Source organism: Bos javanicus, chromosome 27 (assembly GCF_032452875.1).
Source record: "Bos javanicus breed banteng chromosome 27, ARS-OSU_banteng_1.0, whole genome shotgun sequence".
Classification (NCBI taxonomy): Eukaryota; Metazoa; Chordata; class Mammalia; order Artiodactyla; family Bovidae; genus Bos; species Bos javanicus.
In genome coordinates, this window is record NC_083894.1 from 34,694,910 (window position 1) to 34,713,281 (window position 18,372).

General features: G+C 37.3%; 1 protein-coding gene across 3 annotated transcripts in view; it reads right to left on the reverse strand.

Annotated features, from left to right (window-relative positions):
* The window catches only part of LOC133240020 (A disintegrin and metallopeptidase domain 3-like), a 113,875-nt gene that overhangs the window by 46,637 nt on the left and 48,866 nt on the right, over positions 1-18,372 (reverse strand). For all 3 annotated transcript variants that reach the window (XM_061404543.1, XM_061404542.1, XM_061404540.1), the window contains one exon: positions 4,529-4,668. In XM_061404543.1, the coding sequence (XP_061260527.1) occupies positions 4,529-4,668 (140 nt within the window). The remainder of the gene's footprint in view (positions 1-4,528; positions 4,669-18,372) is intronic.

Consider the following 18,372-nt stretch of genomic DNA (forward strand, 5'->3'; position numbering starts at 1 on the left):
TGAGGCTGCAAAAGAGTTGGACATGACTTTGCAAGTAAACAATGAAACAATAAAAACAACAAATGTTGAGTGTATGTATATTAATAAATGTTATTTCTTCTTACTGTATATAAGTAAGTATATAGTTACTTCTTTCCTGATATAAATAAGCAGTACCCTTCTTTATCTCTTATTATCATTATTTGTTTTTTTTTTTTTTTTTTCTTGTTGGAAATTTTATTTTATTTTATTTATTTATTTTTCTCTCTAATTTTATTTTATTTTTAAACTTTACATAATTGTATTAGTTTTGCCAAATATCAAAATGATTTGGGAGAATGGCAATGAAACATGTAAAATATCATGTAGGAAACGAGTTGCCAGTCCAGGTTCGATGCATGATGCTGGATTATCATTATTTGTTTTAAAGTCCATTTTTATCTGATATTAGTATAGTCACTCCAGCTTTCTTTGGGTTTCTCTTTATGTGGAATATCTTTTTCTATCCTTTCACTTTTAGTTTGTGTATCCTTACGCCTGCCTGGAATCACTTGTAGGTATGAGAGTGGTGGGTCTTGCTTTTCATTCATCATCCATCCTGTCTTTTGACTGGAAAATTTGATACATTTGCTTTAAAAGTAATTATTGATGGCGTGAACTTATTGTCATTTTGCTCCTTCTTTTCTGGCTATTTTGTTGTTCCTCTGATGCTTTCCTCTGCTCTTGCTCTCTTCTTGCATTCCTTCTTTTTTTTTTTCTCTTTTGTGCTTCCACTTTTTTTGTTTGTTTGTTTGTTTGGTTATGGGTTTGGTTTGATTTTTGTTTTGTTTTTGTTTTATGGTTACCATGAGGCTTGCACATACAATATATATCTCTCACAGTCTAAGTAGATAACAAAGTTTCAAATGCACTCTATATTTTGACTTAGAATATATTTATTTTCCTCAACAGGTTTTATGCTTTGTATAACATTTTATAACTTGTTATGTTTCATATAGCTTATCACAATATTATAGTTGTAATTTTCATGACACTTGACTTTTATGCAAACCATGTTACCTTTAATTACCTGCTTTGAAAGTGAAAGTGAAAGTGAAAGCCACTCAGTCATGTCTGTCTCTTTGCAACCCCATGGACTATATATAGTCCATGCAATTCTCCAGGTCAGAATACTGGAGTGGGTACCCATTCTATTCTCCAGGGGATCTTCCCAACCCAGGGATCAAACCAGGTCTCTCACATTGTAGGCAGATTCTTTACCAGTTTAGACACAAGGGAAGCCCAATTGCCTACTTTACTTTTTCAATTATTCTGAATTTCAGTATGTATTTACTTTTACCATTGAGACTTATACTTCTTATGTTTTCCTTTTACTAATTAGTACCTTTTCTAAACATTAAAGAACTCCATTTACTATTTCTACTAAGGTCGGACTAATGGTGTTAAACTCCTTTAGATTTTGCATGTCTGTAAAACTCTTATCTCTTCCCTTCAATTCTGAATGACACCTTTGCTTGGTAAAAGTAGTCTTTTTCTTTCAGCATTGTGCATTTACCTTACTACTACCTACTGGCCTGCAATGTGACTGCTGTCAAAGCTCCTCATGTTCTTATAAGAGGTTCCCCTGTATGTAACAAGCTGTTGCTTCTAAGACGGTTCCTGTCTTTAATGTTTGATGTTTTAATTATGTTTCTTGGTGTGGGTCTCATTGAATTCACCTTATTTACAATTCTGGGCTCTTTAAATCTGGATATCTGTCTCCTTTCCCAAGTTAGGGAACACTTCAGCCATTATTTCTTCAAAAAAGTTTTCTGTCCCTTTCTCACTCTTCTGGAACCTATAGAATGTGATTATTGGTCCACATGATGTTGTCTTATAATTCCCTTACCTTAATGTTTGTGTAGTAATTTTTCCTTTTGCTGAGTTTGTTAATCCTTTCTATGCTCTTTTTAGTTTATCACTACAATATTCTATTGTATATTTCAGTTCAGTTTTGTATTCGTCAGTCCTCTGACTTCCATGCAGTATTTCTTTATATTTCCTGTGGTTTTATGTTCTCACATTGTTCATCCAGTCTTCTCCTTTTCTTGGTGAGCATCTTTCAGTATATTATTCTGAATTCTTTACTGGGCAATTCATTTATATCCATTTGATTATGGTCATTTTATGATATATTATCTTATTCTTTTGCTTGTAATCTATTCTGTTGTTTCTGCATATAACTTAATTGTCTCTTGTTTATCTAACTCTAGACAAAACAGTCATCTCTCCCAGTCTTGAAGGAGTGGCGATAAACAAGATGAATCTAGTCATTCAAGCCGATCCTAGATTTTGCTTTTCTTTGAAAATTTTCATATTGTCCAAGCATCAGCCAATTTCATTCTCAGTGTCTTTGAGTTGTTAAGGGTATGGTCAGACCTGTCAATGTCCTAAAATGAAGGACCTGACTTAGCACCTAAGATTGGGGTGATTGGAAACCTGACCTTCAGTTAGCAGCCTTTAAAGTATGCAAATTATACACGCTTCTGAGTGTAAGCATAAGTTCCACAGGTCAACAGAGGAAGGCAATATAGAGAGGAATGATGGGTGGCATTCTCAAAATTTGGGGTGCTTTCTTCAGGAACTGGAGAAAGCAAATGGGAGGGTGACATTAGTCCCACTGGGCTCTGCTTGTTGAGAGAATCACCAAAGGCTATAAGATGTGTGCCAAAGAGGAAGCTTCCCTTTCAGACAAAATCTCCTGGACATGTTAAACAATAGGCCACTTTCACAGAAAGTCTGCAGTGTGTTTCAATCTCCTCTCTGGGTAGTGCCCTGGGGAGACAGCTGGCTAAGAACTTACTTCTTCAATTGTGATTATTAGAGTCCCATGGGACCCAGCAAGCAAGTCCCTCTGACCAGAGCTTTCTCATCTCCCTTTCTCTCAAACTTACAAAACTGCTGTATACTATGAGAATCATCATTTACCAAATACCATTGGCAGAGCTGCTCCAATCTTTGCTCAAAATCTGCTCCAGTCTTTGCTCAAAACCTATCACCCTGCACATTTAGCAAGAGTTACCATAAATCTCTAAAGTAAAGGGTCCAGAAATAAGAAAGGAAGCAACAAACAAATGAAACACCCCCCCCCCCACCACACACACAAAATAATAAAATAAAGAAAGAAATAGCTGGGTCCAAGATGGTGAGCAATCAGAACTCCAAGAGATCGTGAGTCTCATTATATGTTTATTTTACTACATTAGAGTATTAAATGACACACTTACCAGTGCCCATAAATGGACATTATTGTTCAAAAAGGATTGATAAATGTAGGCACCCCACTCCTTTGAAAAAGCCCTGCCCCTTCCCTGGAGGACTAATGTATATGCTTCTGCATCACTAGCCTTACTCTTCCTTCCTTCGTCTTTACCTTTTAAAAGTAAATCCCTATCACCACGTGGGTGAGAAGTTCATCTGTGAACTTCTTCATTCTTTGTCCATTGAAGAAATTTTATCTGTTGAGGTATCTCAGCTTCCGTTTCATTACTCTGCTTCTTGAATAAAACAAACCAAGAACCATCCCCTGTCCAGGCAGAGAAGCTAGGGTCCATAGGACTTAATTCAGTAACAGTATTACCCTATTGTTATTCTGTGAGAAATTTTTAACATTCATGTTACAAAACATATTTTATTATCCATGCTGCATAAATCAATTAAAATGTGTTTTGTTACATTTATCATAAAATCCCAATTTCTGCATCATGATTGCTTGCTTAGCTTCTTTCCTACATTTTCTAGTCCTTCCTGGACCTCTTTCTCTGAATCATGATTCTTTAACCTGATTGTATTTTACCATCTTTAAAAAAATTCTATGCTTTTAATATTCTTCCATATAATTTCAGTTATTTCTTTTGGTTTGTTTTATCCTTTCCAGTCTTTTGAGCTTTTAACATTTCTTCATATCCACGTATCACTTCACTGTCTTTCCCTGAAAAGTTTTCAACGAGTTCTTCATGTGACCAGACTTATTTTTTCTGTTTCAGGTCCCAACATGAGTTTTGTCTCATAGAAAGCTTCCTAGACCCCCCTTTTTATCATAAAGTTTCTCTTCTCCATGTATTCCCTATTTATTTTTCTCTAGGCATTTAATATAAGTCATTTAAATTTTGCTTATTCTCATGTTGACTTTAAAATTCTGTCCCTGATAGACTAATACAAAATATATAACACTTTTCTATCTTATTAATCATTCATATGACAGACTAACACAATTCTTGTAACTGTACATGCTTAAATTTTTTTGATAGGATGAATAAATCTCACATCAAGATTCCAGTGCTTCACAAGAACTCATCATCAATGACTTGATACTACAGCACTGAGCATAGAAATATGAAGCACATTTCCTACAATATCAAATACTCATTCCTTTAATAAACATTAAAATAATTCATAGGTATTTAGTAAAAATGCTTTTATCTATGTTATATCAAAGATATAGTACATCAAGAAATGCTATAAATATCTCCCCAAAGAAGACAAAGTTTTCATAAAAATCACATCTTACATTGCTTCAGGATTCATTATGCATGCAATTCCTGGACAGGAACATTCATAGATGTTATTATTATACTTTAATCCCAGCATAATTCCAAGTAACTGCGTGAAAATAACTGAAAATGCCTCTAAAGTTATCATCTTCGAATACTAAAGGGAATAAAAAACAAAATGGTTGCTCAAGTTATTTTTTTCAATCCCTGGTTTTTTCATGTAATTGTGGCTATATTAGCTAAATGCAAATACAAATTTAATAAACTTTTATATAAAGCTCATTATTTTCTTAAGAACATTGGCAAAGTTAGATTTTGTTATTCTTTTAGGATAATAGTACTCTCAATACAAATGGCACTCATATATAAACAATACTATTAATAATATATGCTTTCATTACATGCTACTGATTTAATTCTAATAAACTGAAAAAGTATTCTGAGAAGATTAATCATTGTTTCAGTAACTATAATACTTTTAATTTGAATACTTTGAAAAAATGCACAGATTCTTAAGAGTTTAACTGACAGTCAGTTTTAATGTCAGAAATAGTTTTAGGATAAAATCAGTTTTTTCCTAAAGGCAAAATACTAGCATTAAAACAATAAAACTTGAGTAGTGATGAAAGCAACACACAAAGCCCTGGTTGGTAATCAATGATGTTTTTAACTATCTCCATAGTTTTGCCTTTTCCAGATTGTAGTAGATTTGGAATGATACAGTGTGTAGACTTTTCAAACTGGCTTCTTTTACTAACCACTATGCATTTAAAATTCCTCCATGTCTTTATATTGCTTGATGACTAATTTTCTGAATACTGAATAAAATTTCTCTTTATGTCTTGTTTCTTTATCCACTCATGTATCAAAGGACATGTTGTGTGCTTTTAATTTCTGGCAATTATGAATAGAGTTGCTATATGCAATCAGGTCCAACTTTCTGTGGATACAAGTTTTCAGTGAAATTTTCTAAATGGTATAGGGGATAATTACTAGATCATGAAGTCAGGCAATGTTGAATTTTATGAGATTACCAAACTGTCTAAAGTCTAATTCATCAACATGAATGACGGTTCCTCTGCTCCAAGTCCTCACAATACTTGGTATCATCAGTTTTGCACACAGGCACAAAACTGAATAAGAGTGGCAAGTTAAATTCTCGCCTTCTTCCAAATCTTAGTGGGAAGCACTTCATCTCTAAACATTAAATTTGATGTAAGCTCTATTTTTTTCTAAATGATTCTTTGTGAGGTTCTAGTTTGCTTCTCTCACTATTTTGGTGAGCTTAATCATAAATTGTCTTAAAATTGTCAAATGCATTTTCTGCATCTATTGATATAATCAAATAATTTTCCATTTTAGTGTAATGATAGGATCAACTAACTTAATTGGCTTTACATAATTACTTATCCTTAAGTATCTGAAGTATCTTAAGACCATTATATCTACTACTGTGGGCAGGAATCCCTTAGAAGAAATGGAGTAGCCATCATAGTCAACAAAAGAGTCTGAAATGCAGCACTTGGATGCAATCTCAAAAACGACAGAATGATCTCTGTTCATTTCCAAGGCAAACAAGTCAATATCACAGTAATCCAAGTCTATGCCCCAACCAGTAACTCTGAAGAAGCTGAAGTTGAATGGTTCTATGAGGACCTACAAGACCTTTTAGAACTAACACCCAAAAAAGATGTCCTTTTCATTATAGGGGACTTGAATGCAAAAGTAGGAAGTCAAGAAACACCTGGAGTAACAGGCAAATTTGGCCTTGGAATATGGAATGAAGCAGGGCAAAGACTAATAGAGTTTTGCCAAGAAAATGCACTGGATATAACAAACACCCTCTTCCAACAGCACAAGAGAAGACTCTAGACATGGACATCACCAGATGCTCAACACTGAAATCAGATTGATTATATTCTTTGCAGCCAAAGATGGAGAAGCTCTATACAGTCAACAAAAACAAGACCAGGAGCTGACTGTGGCTCAGATCATGAACTCCTTATTACTAAATTCAGACTTAAATTGAAGAAAGTAGGGAAAACCACTAGACCATTCAGGTATGACCTAAATCAAATCCCTGTGATTATACAGTGGAAGTGAGAAATAGATTTAAGGGACTAGATCTGATAGATAGAGTGTCTGATGAACTATGGACAGAGGTTTGTGACATTGTACAGGAGACAGGGATCAAGACCATTCCCATGGAAAAGAAATGCAAAAAAGCAAAATGGCTGTCTGAGGAGGCCTTACAAATAACTGTGAGAAGAAGAGAAGCGAAAAGCAAAGGAGAAAAGGAAAGATATAAGCATCTGAATGCAGAGTTCCAAAGAATAGCAAGAAGAGTTAAGAAAGCCTTCCTCAGTGATCAATGCAAAGAAATAGAGGAAAACAACAGAATGGGAAAAACTAGAGATCTCTTCAAGAAAATTAGAGATACAAAAGGAACATTTCATGCAAAGATGGGCTTGATAAAGGACAGAAATGGTATGGACCTAACAGAAGCAGAAGATATTAAGAGAAGGTGGCAAGAATACACAGGAGAACTGTACAAAAAAGATCTTCACAACCCAGATAATCATGATGGTGTGATCACTGACCTAGAGCCAGACATCCTGGAATGTGAAGTCAAGTGGGCCTTAGCAAGCATCACTAAGAACAAAGCCAGTGGAGGTGATGGAATTCTAGTTGAGCTATTTCAAACCCTGAAAGATGATGCTGTCAAAGTGCTGCACTCAATATGCCAGCAAATTTGGAAAACTCAGCAGTGGCCACAGGACTGGAAAAGGTCAGTTTTCATTCCAATCCCAAAGAAAGGCAATGCCAAAGAATGCTCAAACTACCGCACAATTGTACTCATTTCATACGTTAGTAAAGTAATGCTCAAAATTCTCCAAGCCAGGCTTCAGCAATATGTGAACTGTGAACTTCCAGATGTTCAAGTTGGTTTTTGAAAAGGCAGAGGAACGAGAGATCAAATTGCCAACATCCACTGGATCATGGAAAAAGCAAGAGAGTTCCAAAAAAATATCTATTTCTGCTTTATTGACTATGCCAAAGCCTTTGACTGTGTGGATCACAATAAACTGTGGAAAATTCTGAAAGAGATGGGAATACCAGACCACCTGATCTGCCTCTTGAGAAACCTATTTGCAGGTCAGGAAGGAACAGTTAGAACTGGACATGGAACAACAGACTGGTTCCAAATAGGAAAAGGAATACCTCAAGGCTGTATACTGTCACCCTGCTTATTTAACTTATATGCAGAGTACATCATGAGAAACACTGGGCTGGAAGAAGCACAAGTTGGAATCAAGATTGCCAGGAGAAATATCAATAATCTCAGATATACAGATGACACCACCCTTATGGCAGAAAGTGAAGAGGAACTCAATAGCCTCTTGATGAAATTGAAAGAGGAGAGTGAAAACGTTGGCTCAAAGCTCAATATTCAGAAAACGAAAATCATGGCATCTGGTCCCAGCACTTCATTGGAAATGGATGGGGAAACAGTGGAAACAGTGTCAGACTTCATTTGGGGGGCTCCAAAATCACTGCAGATGGTGACTGCAGCCATGAAATTAAAAGACACTTACTCCTTGGAAGGAAAGTTATGTCCAACCTAGATAGCATATTGAAAAGCAGAGACATTACTTTGCTAACAAAGGTCCATCTAGTCAAGGCTATGGTTTTTCTGTGGTCATGTATGGATGTGAGAGTTGGACTGTGAAGGATGCTGAGTGCCAAAGAATTGATGCTTTTGAATTGTGGTGTTGGAGAAGACTCTTGAGAGTCTGCAAGGAGATCCAACCAGTCCATTCTGAAGGAGATCAGCCCTGGGATTTCTTTGGAAGGAATCATGCTAAAGCTGAAACTCCATTGCTTTGGCCACCTCATGCAAAGAGCTGACTCATTGGAAAAGACCCTGATGCTGGGAGGGATTGGGGGCAGGAGGAGAAGGGGATGGCAGAGGATGAGATGGCTGAATGGCATCACTGACTTGATAGACATGAGTTTGAGTGAACTCCAGGAAATGGTGATGGACAGGGAGGCCTGGCATGCTGCAATTCATGGGGTTGCAAAGAGTCAGACACAACTGAGTGACCGAACTGATTTGAACTGAAATATCTGAAAATTTCAGAAATAAATATCTGTAGAGTAATAAAATATTAAAAAATTAATCATGGTTATGTATCAATACAAACAATAAACTTAAAATTTTACTGAGGGTTATTAAAAAGAGTTGACTCATTGGAAAAAACTCTGATGCTGGGAGGGATTGGGGGCAGGAGGAGAAGGGGACGACAGAGGATGAGATGGCTGGATGGCATCACTGACTCGACGGATGTGAGTCTCAGTGAACTCTGGAAGTTGGTGATGGACAGGGAGGCCTGGCGTGCTGTGATTCATGGGGTCGCAAAGAGTCGGACACGACTGAGCAACTGATCTGATCTGATTAAAAAGAGACTTTATTAGGCAAAAGAAACAATCAGAAATGAAGACAAGTCATTTGAAACAATTTTTTTTCACAGAAGCAGAAAACAAAAACATAATGTAGAGAGGAAGACTGTGACAAAATAACCAACATATGCACTATGGGTGTCTCAGAAAGAGAAAGGGAAAGAAAACGTATTCAAGAAACTCAGTGTCACAAATGTTAGGAATCTGAGCACACGCAGATTTAAGAAGCTTGAGGAATTCAAACTAGGAAAATCCAAGTGGACCCTACAAAGAAAATCACAACTAGCTGTTGAACAAACATCAATAGGAGGATGATGGAACCCAGAAAAATGGATACTCCATGTCCAGAGACAAAGGAGTTTTCTTTTTTGTTTGTTTGTTTTGACTTTTCAAACAAGATGGTAGGAAGAGCGCAATCATGACAAAATGAAATCCCATATCCAGCTGATGCTGGGTGACCCACAAACTGGACAGCAACAATACCAAAGAAGTTCTCCCATTGCTGTGAAGGTTCTGAGCCCCATGTCAAGCTTCACAACCCAGGGATCTATCCAAGTGACTAGGAATCCCCAAGAAATCTGACTTTGAAGGAGAGCAGGATTTGACTGCAGGTCTTGCACAGGACTGGGGCAAACAGAGACTCTATTCTTGCAGGACACAAACAAAATCTTGTGTGCAACAGGACTCAGGGGAGAGGAGCAATGACCACACAGGAGACTGAATCAGACCTACCAGCTAGGTTTGGAAGGTTTTCTGCTGAGATATGGGTTGGCAGTGGCTCATTTCCAGGATAGGGACATTTGAAGCAGCAGTTCTGGGAGGTTCCCCTTGGCAAGAGCCTTCTTGGAGGTCACCATTTGCCCTACCACAGAGCCTGTAGGTTCCTGGCCTCATCACCTCAGGCCAAACAACTAGCAAAGAGGGAGCACAGGCTCATCCATCAGAAGACAACAGGATCAAAGTGTAATTGAGCACAGCCCTACCCATCAGAGCAAGACTCAGTTTTTCACACTACCAGTTCCTCCCATCAGTTCCTTCCTCAACAACCAGAGGGCAGACAGAGAAGAAAGTAGAATTGTAATCCCACAGCTTCCAAAAGAAAAATCACAATCACAGAAAGTTAATCAAAATGGAAGTGTTGAGGATTACATCTCCAGATGAAGGAAAAGATGAAATCCCAGAAAAACAACTAAATGAAGTAGAGATAGGTAACCATCCAGAAAAAGAATCCAGGACAACTATATTGAAGATGACTCAAGATCTCAGAAAAAAGAATGAAGAATATGCAAATGTTTACCAAAGCCCTACCTAGAAGAACTAAAGAATAAACAGAGAGGAACAATACAGTAGAAGCAATCCACAGCAGAATTAACTGAGACAGAAGGACGGATCAGGGCCCTGGAAGACAAAATGGTGGAAATCACTGACGCAAAACAGAAAATAGAAAAAAATAATGAAAAGAAATGCAGACAGCCTAAAGAGCCCTTTGGGGCAACATTAAATGTACAAACATCATATTACAAGGATCACAGAAGGAGAAAAGAAAAAGTTACCTAAGAAAACATTTGAAGAGATGGTAGCTGAAAATTTTCCTAACATAGGAAAGGAAACAGTCAACCAAGTCAAAGAGGTAAAGAGAGTCCCAGGCAGGATAAACCCAAAGAGGAATACACGGAGACACCTAATAATCAAACTAACAAAGATAATATATTAAAAGTAACCATGGAAAATGACAAATAACATACAAGCAAACTTCCTTAAGGTTATCAGCTGATTTCTCAACAGAAACTCTACAAGCCAGAAGTCAATGGCAAAGTATATTTACAGTGATGAAGAGGAAGAAACTACAACCAAGAATCCTCTACCTAGCAAGACTCTAGGTTCAGATTTGATGGAGAAATCAAAAGGTTTACAGCCAAGGAAAACATAAGAGAATTCAGCACCACAAAACCAGCTTTACAGTAAATGCTAAAGGAACTTCTCTAGGCAGGAAACACAAGGGAAGGAAAAGATCTATAAAAGATAAACCCAAATGGTAATAGGATAATACATGTTGATAATTACCTTAAATGTAAATGGATTAAATGCACCAACCAAAAGACAAAGACTGCCTGAGTGGATACAAAAACAAGACTGGTATATATGCTATCTACAAGAGACCCTTGTCAGAGCTAGGGAAACTTACAGACTGAAAGTAAGGGGATGGTATTCCACACAAATAGAAATTAAAAGAAGCTGGGGAAGGAATGATATGTTCAGAAAAAGTAGACTTTAAAACAAAAACTGTTATAAGAGACAAAGAAGGACCCTACACAATAATCAAGGGTTCAATTCCAGAAAAAGATATAACAATTATAAATGTATACAGAACCAACTTAGGAGCACCTGAATATGTAAGGCAAATACACACAACCATAAAGGAAGAAATTGACAGTAACACAATAATAGTGGGGGCTTTAACACCCGTCTTTCCTCAATGGACTGATAATGCCTATAGAAAACTAATAAGGAAACAAAGGCCTTGAATTCCAATGCACTTTAGATCACTAGGACTTAACTGATATTTCTAGAACATTCCATCCAAAAGAGACAGACTACACATTCCTCTCAAGTGCACAGGGAACATCCTCCAGGAATGACCACATGCTGGGCCACAAGGTGAGCCTTGGTAAATATAAAAAACCTGAAATCACATCAAGCATCTTTTCTGATCACAATGCTATGAGATTTGAAATAAGCTACAGTAAAAATCTATTTTAAAAAAACCAGAAACACATGACAGCTAAACAATATGCTACTAAACAACCAATGGATCACTAAAAAAATCAAAGACAAAATAAAAATTTACCTAGAGACAAATGAAAATGAAAGCACAATGGTCCAAAACCAATGGGATGCAGTTAAAAGCAGTTCTGAGAGGGAAGTTTATAGAAATTCTACCTCAAAAAATAAGAAAAATCTCAAATAAACAATGTAAGCTTACACCTAAAACAAATAGAAAAAGAAGAAATGAAACCTAAATTTAGTAGAAGGAAGAGAATCATGAAGATAACAGCAGAAATAAATGAGATATAGACAAAGAAAACCACTGTGAATATCAATGAAACTAAAAGCTGCTGATTTGAAAAGATAAAACTAAGTTGAGAAATCTTAAACCAGACACATCAGGAAAAAAAAGTGAGAGGACTCAAAACAATAAAGTTAGAAATGAAAAAAGGGAAGATACAACTGACTTCACAGGAATACAAAGGATCATAAATGGAAAACCTGGGTGAAATGACAAATTCTTAGATACAGTTTCCCAAGACTGAACCAGGAAGAAACAGAAAATATGAACAGATGAATCACAAGCACTGAAATTGAAACTATGATTAAAAACTTCCAACAGGTGGGAGGGGGGTTTAGGATGGGGAACACGTGTACACCTGTGGCGGATGCATGTTGATGTATGGCAAAACCAATACAATATTGTAAAGTAATAAAATAAAATAAAATAAAATTTCCCAGTTAAAAAAAAAAAAAAACTTCCAACAAACAAAAGTCAATGACCCAATGGCTTCACAGGTAAATTCTATCAAACATTTAGAGAAGTTAACACTTATCCTCTGAAACAGTTCCAAAAATTGTAGAGGAAGGAAAACTTCCAAATTCATTCTATGAGGCCACTATCACTCTGATACCAGACAAAGATATCACAAAAAAACAAAATTACAGGCCAATATCACTGATGAATACAGATGCAAAAATCCTCAACAAAATACTATCAATTCAAATCCAACAATACATTAGAAAGATCATTCATTCAAGGGACGGAAGGATTTTTCAGTATATGAAAATTAATCAATGTGATACATCACATCAACAAATTGAAGAATAAAGACCAGATGATAATCTCAATAAATGCAGAAAACCTTTTGACAAAATTTAGCAATATTTATGATAACAGCTCTCCAGAACCTGGGCAGAGTGGAAACATACCTCAACATAATAATGACCATATATGGCAAACCTACAGCTAACATCATACTTAATTGTGAAAAGCTGAAAGCATTTCCTCTATGATCAGGAAAAAGACAAGGATGTCCACTCTCACCACATATATTCAACATAGCTTTGGAAGTCCTCAGTTCAGTTCAGTTCAGTCGCTCAGTCGTGTCCAACTCTTTGCGACCCCATGAATCGCAGCATGCCAGGCCTCCCTGTCCATCACCAACTCCCGGAGTTCACTGAAACTCAAGTCCATCGAGTCGGTGATGCCATCCAGCCATCTCAACCTCTGTCGTCCCCTTCTCCTCCTGCCCCCAATCCCTCCCAGCATCAGAGTCTTTTCCAATGAGTCAACTCTTTGCATGAGGTGGCAATGTACTGGAGTTTCAGCTTTAGCATCATTCCTTCCAAAGAACACCCAGGGCTGATCTCCTTTTGGATGGACTGGTTGGATATCCTTGCAGGCCAAGGGACTCTCAAGAGTCTTCTCCAACACCACAGTTCAAAAGCATCAATTCTTCGGTGCTCAGCTTTCTTCACTGAGTCCAACTCTTGCATCCATACATGACCACTGGAAAACCATAACCTTGACTAGACAGACCTTTGTTGGCAAAGTAATGTCTCTGCTTTTCAATATGCTATCTAGGTTGGTCATAACTTTTCTTCCAAAGAGTAATCGTCTTTTAATTTTATGGCTGCAATCACCATCTGCAGTGATTTTGGAGCCCCCCAAAATAAAGTCTGACACTATTTCCATCATTTCCCCATCTATTTCCCATGAAGTGATGGGACCAGATGCCATGATAGTCCTAGCTACAGCTATAAGAAAAGAAAATAAAGTAAAGGGAATCCAAACTGGAAAAGAAGAAGTTAAACTGTCACTGCTTGCAGATGACATGATATTTATTGTACATGTAGGATCCTAAGGATGGTTTCAGAAAAGTACTAGAATTCATCAATGAATTTGGTAAAGTTGCAGGCTACAAAATCAATATGGACAAATTTGTTGCATTTCTACACACTAGCAATGAAAATGAGAAAGAGAAATTTAAGAAACGATTTCATGGATTATCACATCAAAAAGAATTAAATACATAGGAATAAGACCACCAAGGGCTTCGCTGGTAGCTCAGATGGTAGAGAATCTGCCTGCAGTGGAGGAGACCTGGGATTGATCCCTGGGTGAGGAAGATCCCCTGGAGAAGGGAATGGCTACCCACTGCAGTATTCTTGCTGTGAAATTCATTCCACAGCAGGGCAAGAAGCAAGGGTCAGAATTGAACATGGAACAACAGACTGATTCAAAATGAATATACCAAGGCTGTATATAGTCACCCTGTTTCTTTAATTTCTGTGGAGAATTCATCATGCAAAATGTCAGGCTGAATGAATCACAAGCTGGAATCAAGATTGTCAGGAGAAAAATCAACAACTTCAGATATGCAGATGATACCACTCTAATGGCAGAAAACGAAGAGGAACTAAAGAACTTCTTGATGAAGATGAAAGAGGAGAGTGAAAAAAACTGTCTTAAAACTCAACATTCAAAAAACTAAGATCTTGGCATCTTGTCCCATCACTTCATGGCAAATAGATGGGGAAAAAGTATAAACAGTGACATATTTTATTTTTGGGGGGATCCAAAATCACTCCGGATGGTGACTGCAGTCACAAAATTATAAGATGCTTGCTCCTTGGAAGAAAAGCTATGACAAACCCAGAAAGCATGTTAAAAATCAGAGACATCACTTTGCCTACAAAGGTCTGTATAGTCAAAGCTATGGTTTTTCCAGTAGTCATGTATGGATGTAAGAGTTGGACTATAAAGAAGGCTGAATGCTGAAGAACTGATGCCTTCAAATTTGTTTCTGGAGAAGACTCTAGAGAGTCCCTTGGCTAAGAATAATATGTCAAATGGGCTTCTCATGTAAAGAAAATGTCTGCTGATGCAGGGAACACAAGTGATGTAGGTTCGACCCCTCAGTTGGAAAGATCCCCTGGAGAAGGAAATGGCAACCCACTCCAGTATTCTTGCCTGGCAAATTCCACAGACAGAGGAGCCTGGCAGGCTACTGTCCATAGGGTTGCAAAGAGCTGGACACAATTCAGCACACACAATATGTCAGACAGAGAAACATAAATACCATATAATTTTTCTTATATGTGGAATCTAAAAACAAATGAAAAAGCATAAAACAGAAACAGAGTTATAAATATAGAGAAGAAACAGGTGGCTTCCAGAATGGAGGCATCTGGGGGAAGTAAAGAAATAGGTAAAAAAGATTAAAAGATACAACTTCCAATTGCAAAATAAATGAGTCATGGGTATGAAATGCAAGGTGTGGGGAATCTAATTAATACCTATGTAGTATATTTGCAATCAAGAAAATTGGAGATATCAAGGGAACATTTCATGCAAAGATGGGCACAATGAAGGACAGAAATGGTATGGACCGAACAGAAGCAGAAAATATTAAGAAAAGGTGGTAAGAATACATGAAGAACTATACAAAAAAGATCATCATGACCCAGATAACCACGATGGTATGATCACTCACCTAGAGCCAGACATCCTGGAATTTGAAGTCAAGAGGGCCTTAGGAAGCATCACTGTGAACAATGCTAGTGGAGGTGATGGATTCCAGTTGAGTTATTCCAAATCCTAAAAGATGATGCTGTGAAAGTGCCGCACTCAATATGCCAGCAAACTTGGAAAGCTCAGCAGTGGCCACAGAACTGAAAAAGGTCAGTTTTCATTCCAATACCAAAGAAGGGCAATGCCAAAGAATGTTCAAACTGCCATACAATTGAACTCATCTCACAGCTTAGCAAGGTAATGCTCAAAATTCTCCAAGTCAGGCTTCAACAGTACATGAACTGTGAACTTCCAAAAGTTCAACCTTGATTTAGAAAGGCAGAGGAACCAGAGATCAAATTACAAACATCAATTAGATCATAGAAAAAGCAATATTCTAGAAAAACCTCTACTTATGCTTCATTGTCTACGCTAAAAGCTTTGACTGAGTGGATCACAACAAACTGTGGAAAATTCTTCAATAGATGTGAACACCAGTCCACCTTACCTGCCTCCAGTTAGGACTGAACACAGAACAACAGACTGGTTCACAACTGAGACAGGAATATGTCAAGGCTGCATATTGTCACTCTGCTTATTAACTTACATGCAGTGTACATCACATGAAATGCCGGGCTGGATGAAGCCCACACTGAAATCAAGATTGCCGGGAGAAAAAACAATAACCTCAGAGATGCAGATGACATCACACTTACGGCAGAAATCGAAGAGGAACTAAAGAAACTTTTGATAAAAGTCAAAGAGGAGAGTAGAAAAAAACCTGGCTTAAAACTGAACATTCAAAAAATTAAGATCATGGCATCCAGTTCCATCACTTCATGGCAAATAGATGGTGAAACAATGGAAACAGTGAGAAACTTTATTTTCTTGGGCTCTAAAATCACTGTAGATGGTGACTGCAGCCATGAAATTAAAAGATGCTTGCTCCTTGGAAGAAAAGCTATGACAAACCAAGATAGCATATTAAAAAGAAGAGACATTAATTTGCTGACAAAGGTCTGTATAGTCAAAACTGTGGTTTTTCCAGTAGTCATGTATGGATGTGAGAGTTGGACCATAAAGGAGCCTGAATGCCAAAGAATTGATGCTTGAGCTGTGGTGTTGGAGAAGACGGTTGAAAGTCCCTTGGACAGCAAGGAGGTCACACCAGTTAATCCTAAAGGAAATCAATTCTGAATGGTCATTGGAAGGTCTGATGGTGAAGTTGAAGCTCCGATACTTTGGCCACCTGATGCGAAGAGCCAATTCATTAGAAAAGACTCTGATGCTGGGAAAGATAGAAGGCAGGAGGAGAAGGGGACAAGAGAAGATGAGATGGTTGGATGGCATCACTGATTCCATGGAAGTGAGTTTGAGCAAAATCTGGGAGATGGTGAAGGACAGGGAAGCCTGGCATGCTGCAGTTTCATGGGCTCGCCAAGAGTCAGATACGACTGAGTGAGTGAACAATAACCTTTGTATAATGATGTATCATTTCTAGACTTACTGTGATAAGCATTTTGAATAGTATAGAAATATTGAATTAATATTTTGTATAACAGAAACTAACACAGGGGTGAAGTGAAAGTTAGTCACTTAGTCATGTCTGACTCTTTGTGAACCTGTGAACTGTAGCTCACCAGGATCCTCTGTCTGTGGAATTCTCCAGGCAAGAATACTGGAGTGGGTTGCCATTTCCTTCTCCAGGGGATCTTCCCAACCCAGGTCTCCCACATTGCAGGCAGACTGTTTACCAACTGGGCCATCAGGGAAGTCAACATAGGGATATAGGTCAATTATAATTCAAAACAAACAAGCAAACTAAAAAAAGGGACTAGATTTATGGATACAGGGCGCAGAGCTTGAGAGGAGGGAAACTGGATGCAGGATATCCAAAGGTGTTGATACTAAAAAGAAGAACTGCTTTAACTAAACAAGAAAATCATGTAATGCAGGTAAAATATGGGCTAAGGTCTTGAATAAATGTTTATTTCTCCAGAGATGATGTACAAAACACCAAAAAGGATATGAAAAGGTGGCTCAATATCACTAGTGATTATAAAGCTACAGTCAAAAACAAAATGTGATATCACTGCATACCCCTTGGAATAATTAACAACAACAAAGAATAACAACTGTTAATGAGGGTGGGATGAATGAAATATGAAATGTGAAATGCTGGTGGGATTATAAAATGGTGCAACCACTCTGGACCTCAGCATTATGAGTCTTCATAATATTAAACATAGAAATACCATATGATCCAGTAAACCCACTTCTAGGTATATCTCCAAAATAACTGAAGCTACTATCTCAAAGAGATATCTGCATTCCCATCTCTCATGTTAATTGTAGCATTATTCACAACCACCAAGATACGGAACCAAACTAAGTGGTGGCTAATATATGAATGCATAAAGAAAATGTCTATATATACAAATGGATAATATGATATGATTTATATATGTATATGAGTAACATGAAATATTATTCAGCCATAAAAAGAATGAAATCCTGCCCTTTTCAAAAACATGGATGAAGCTGGATGTATTATTCAAAGAGAAATAAGCCAGACACAGAAAGACAAATATTGTATGGTCTACCTTATATGTGGGATCTAAAATATATCATACTCACAGAAGCAGAGAGGAGAATCGTGGTTGCCAGGGGGTGGAGGTATGGAAAATGAGGCTGTCTGGCCAACGTGTATGAAGTTTCATTAAAGCAAGATAAAGATTCTACACATCTACTTCACAACAATGCAGACAGACTTAACACTACTGCATAGTGAACATATAATACTTAAGATAGTCAGTTTTACATAATGTGTATTTTAAG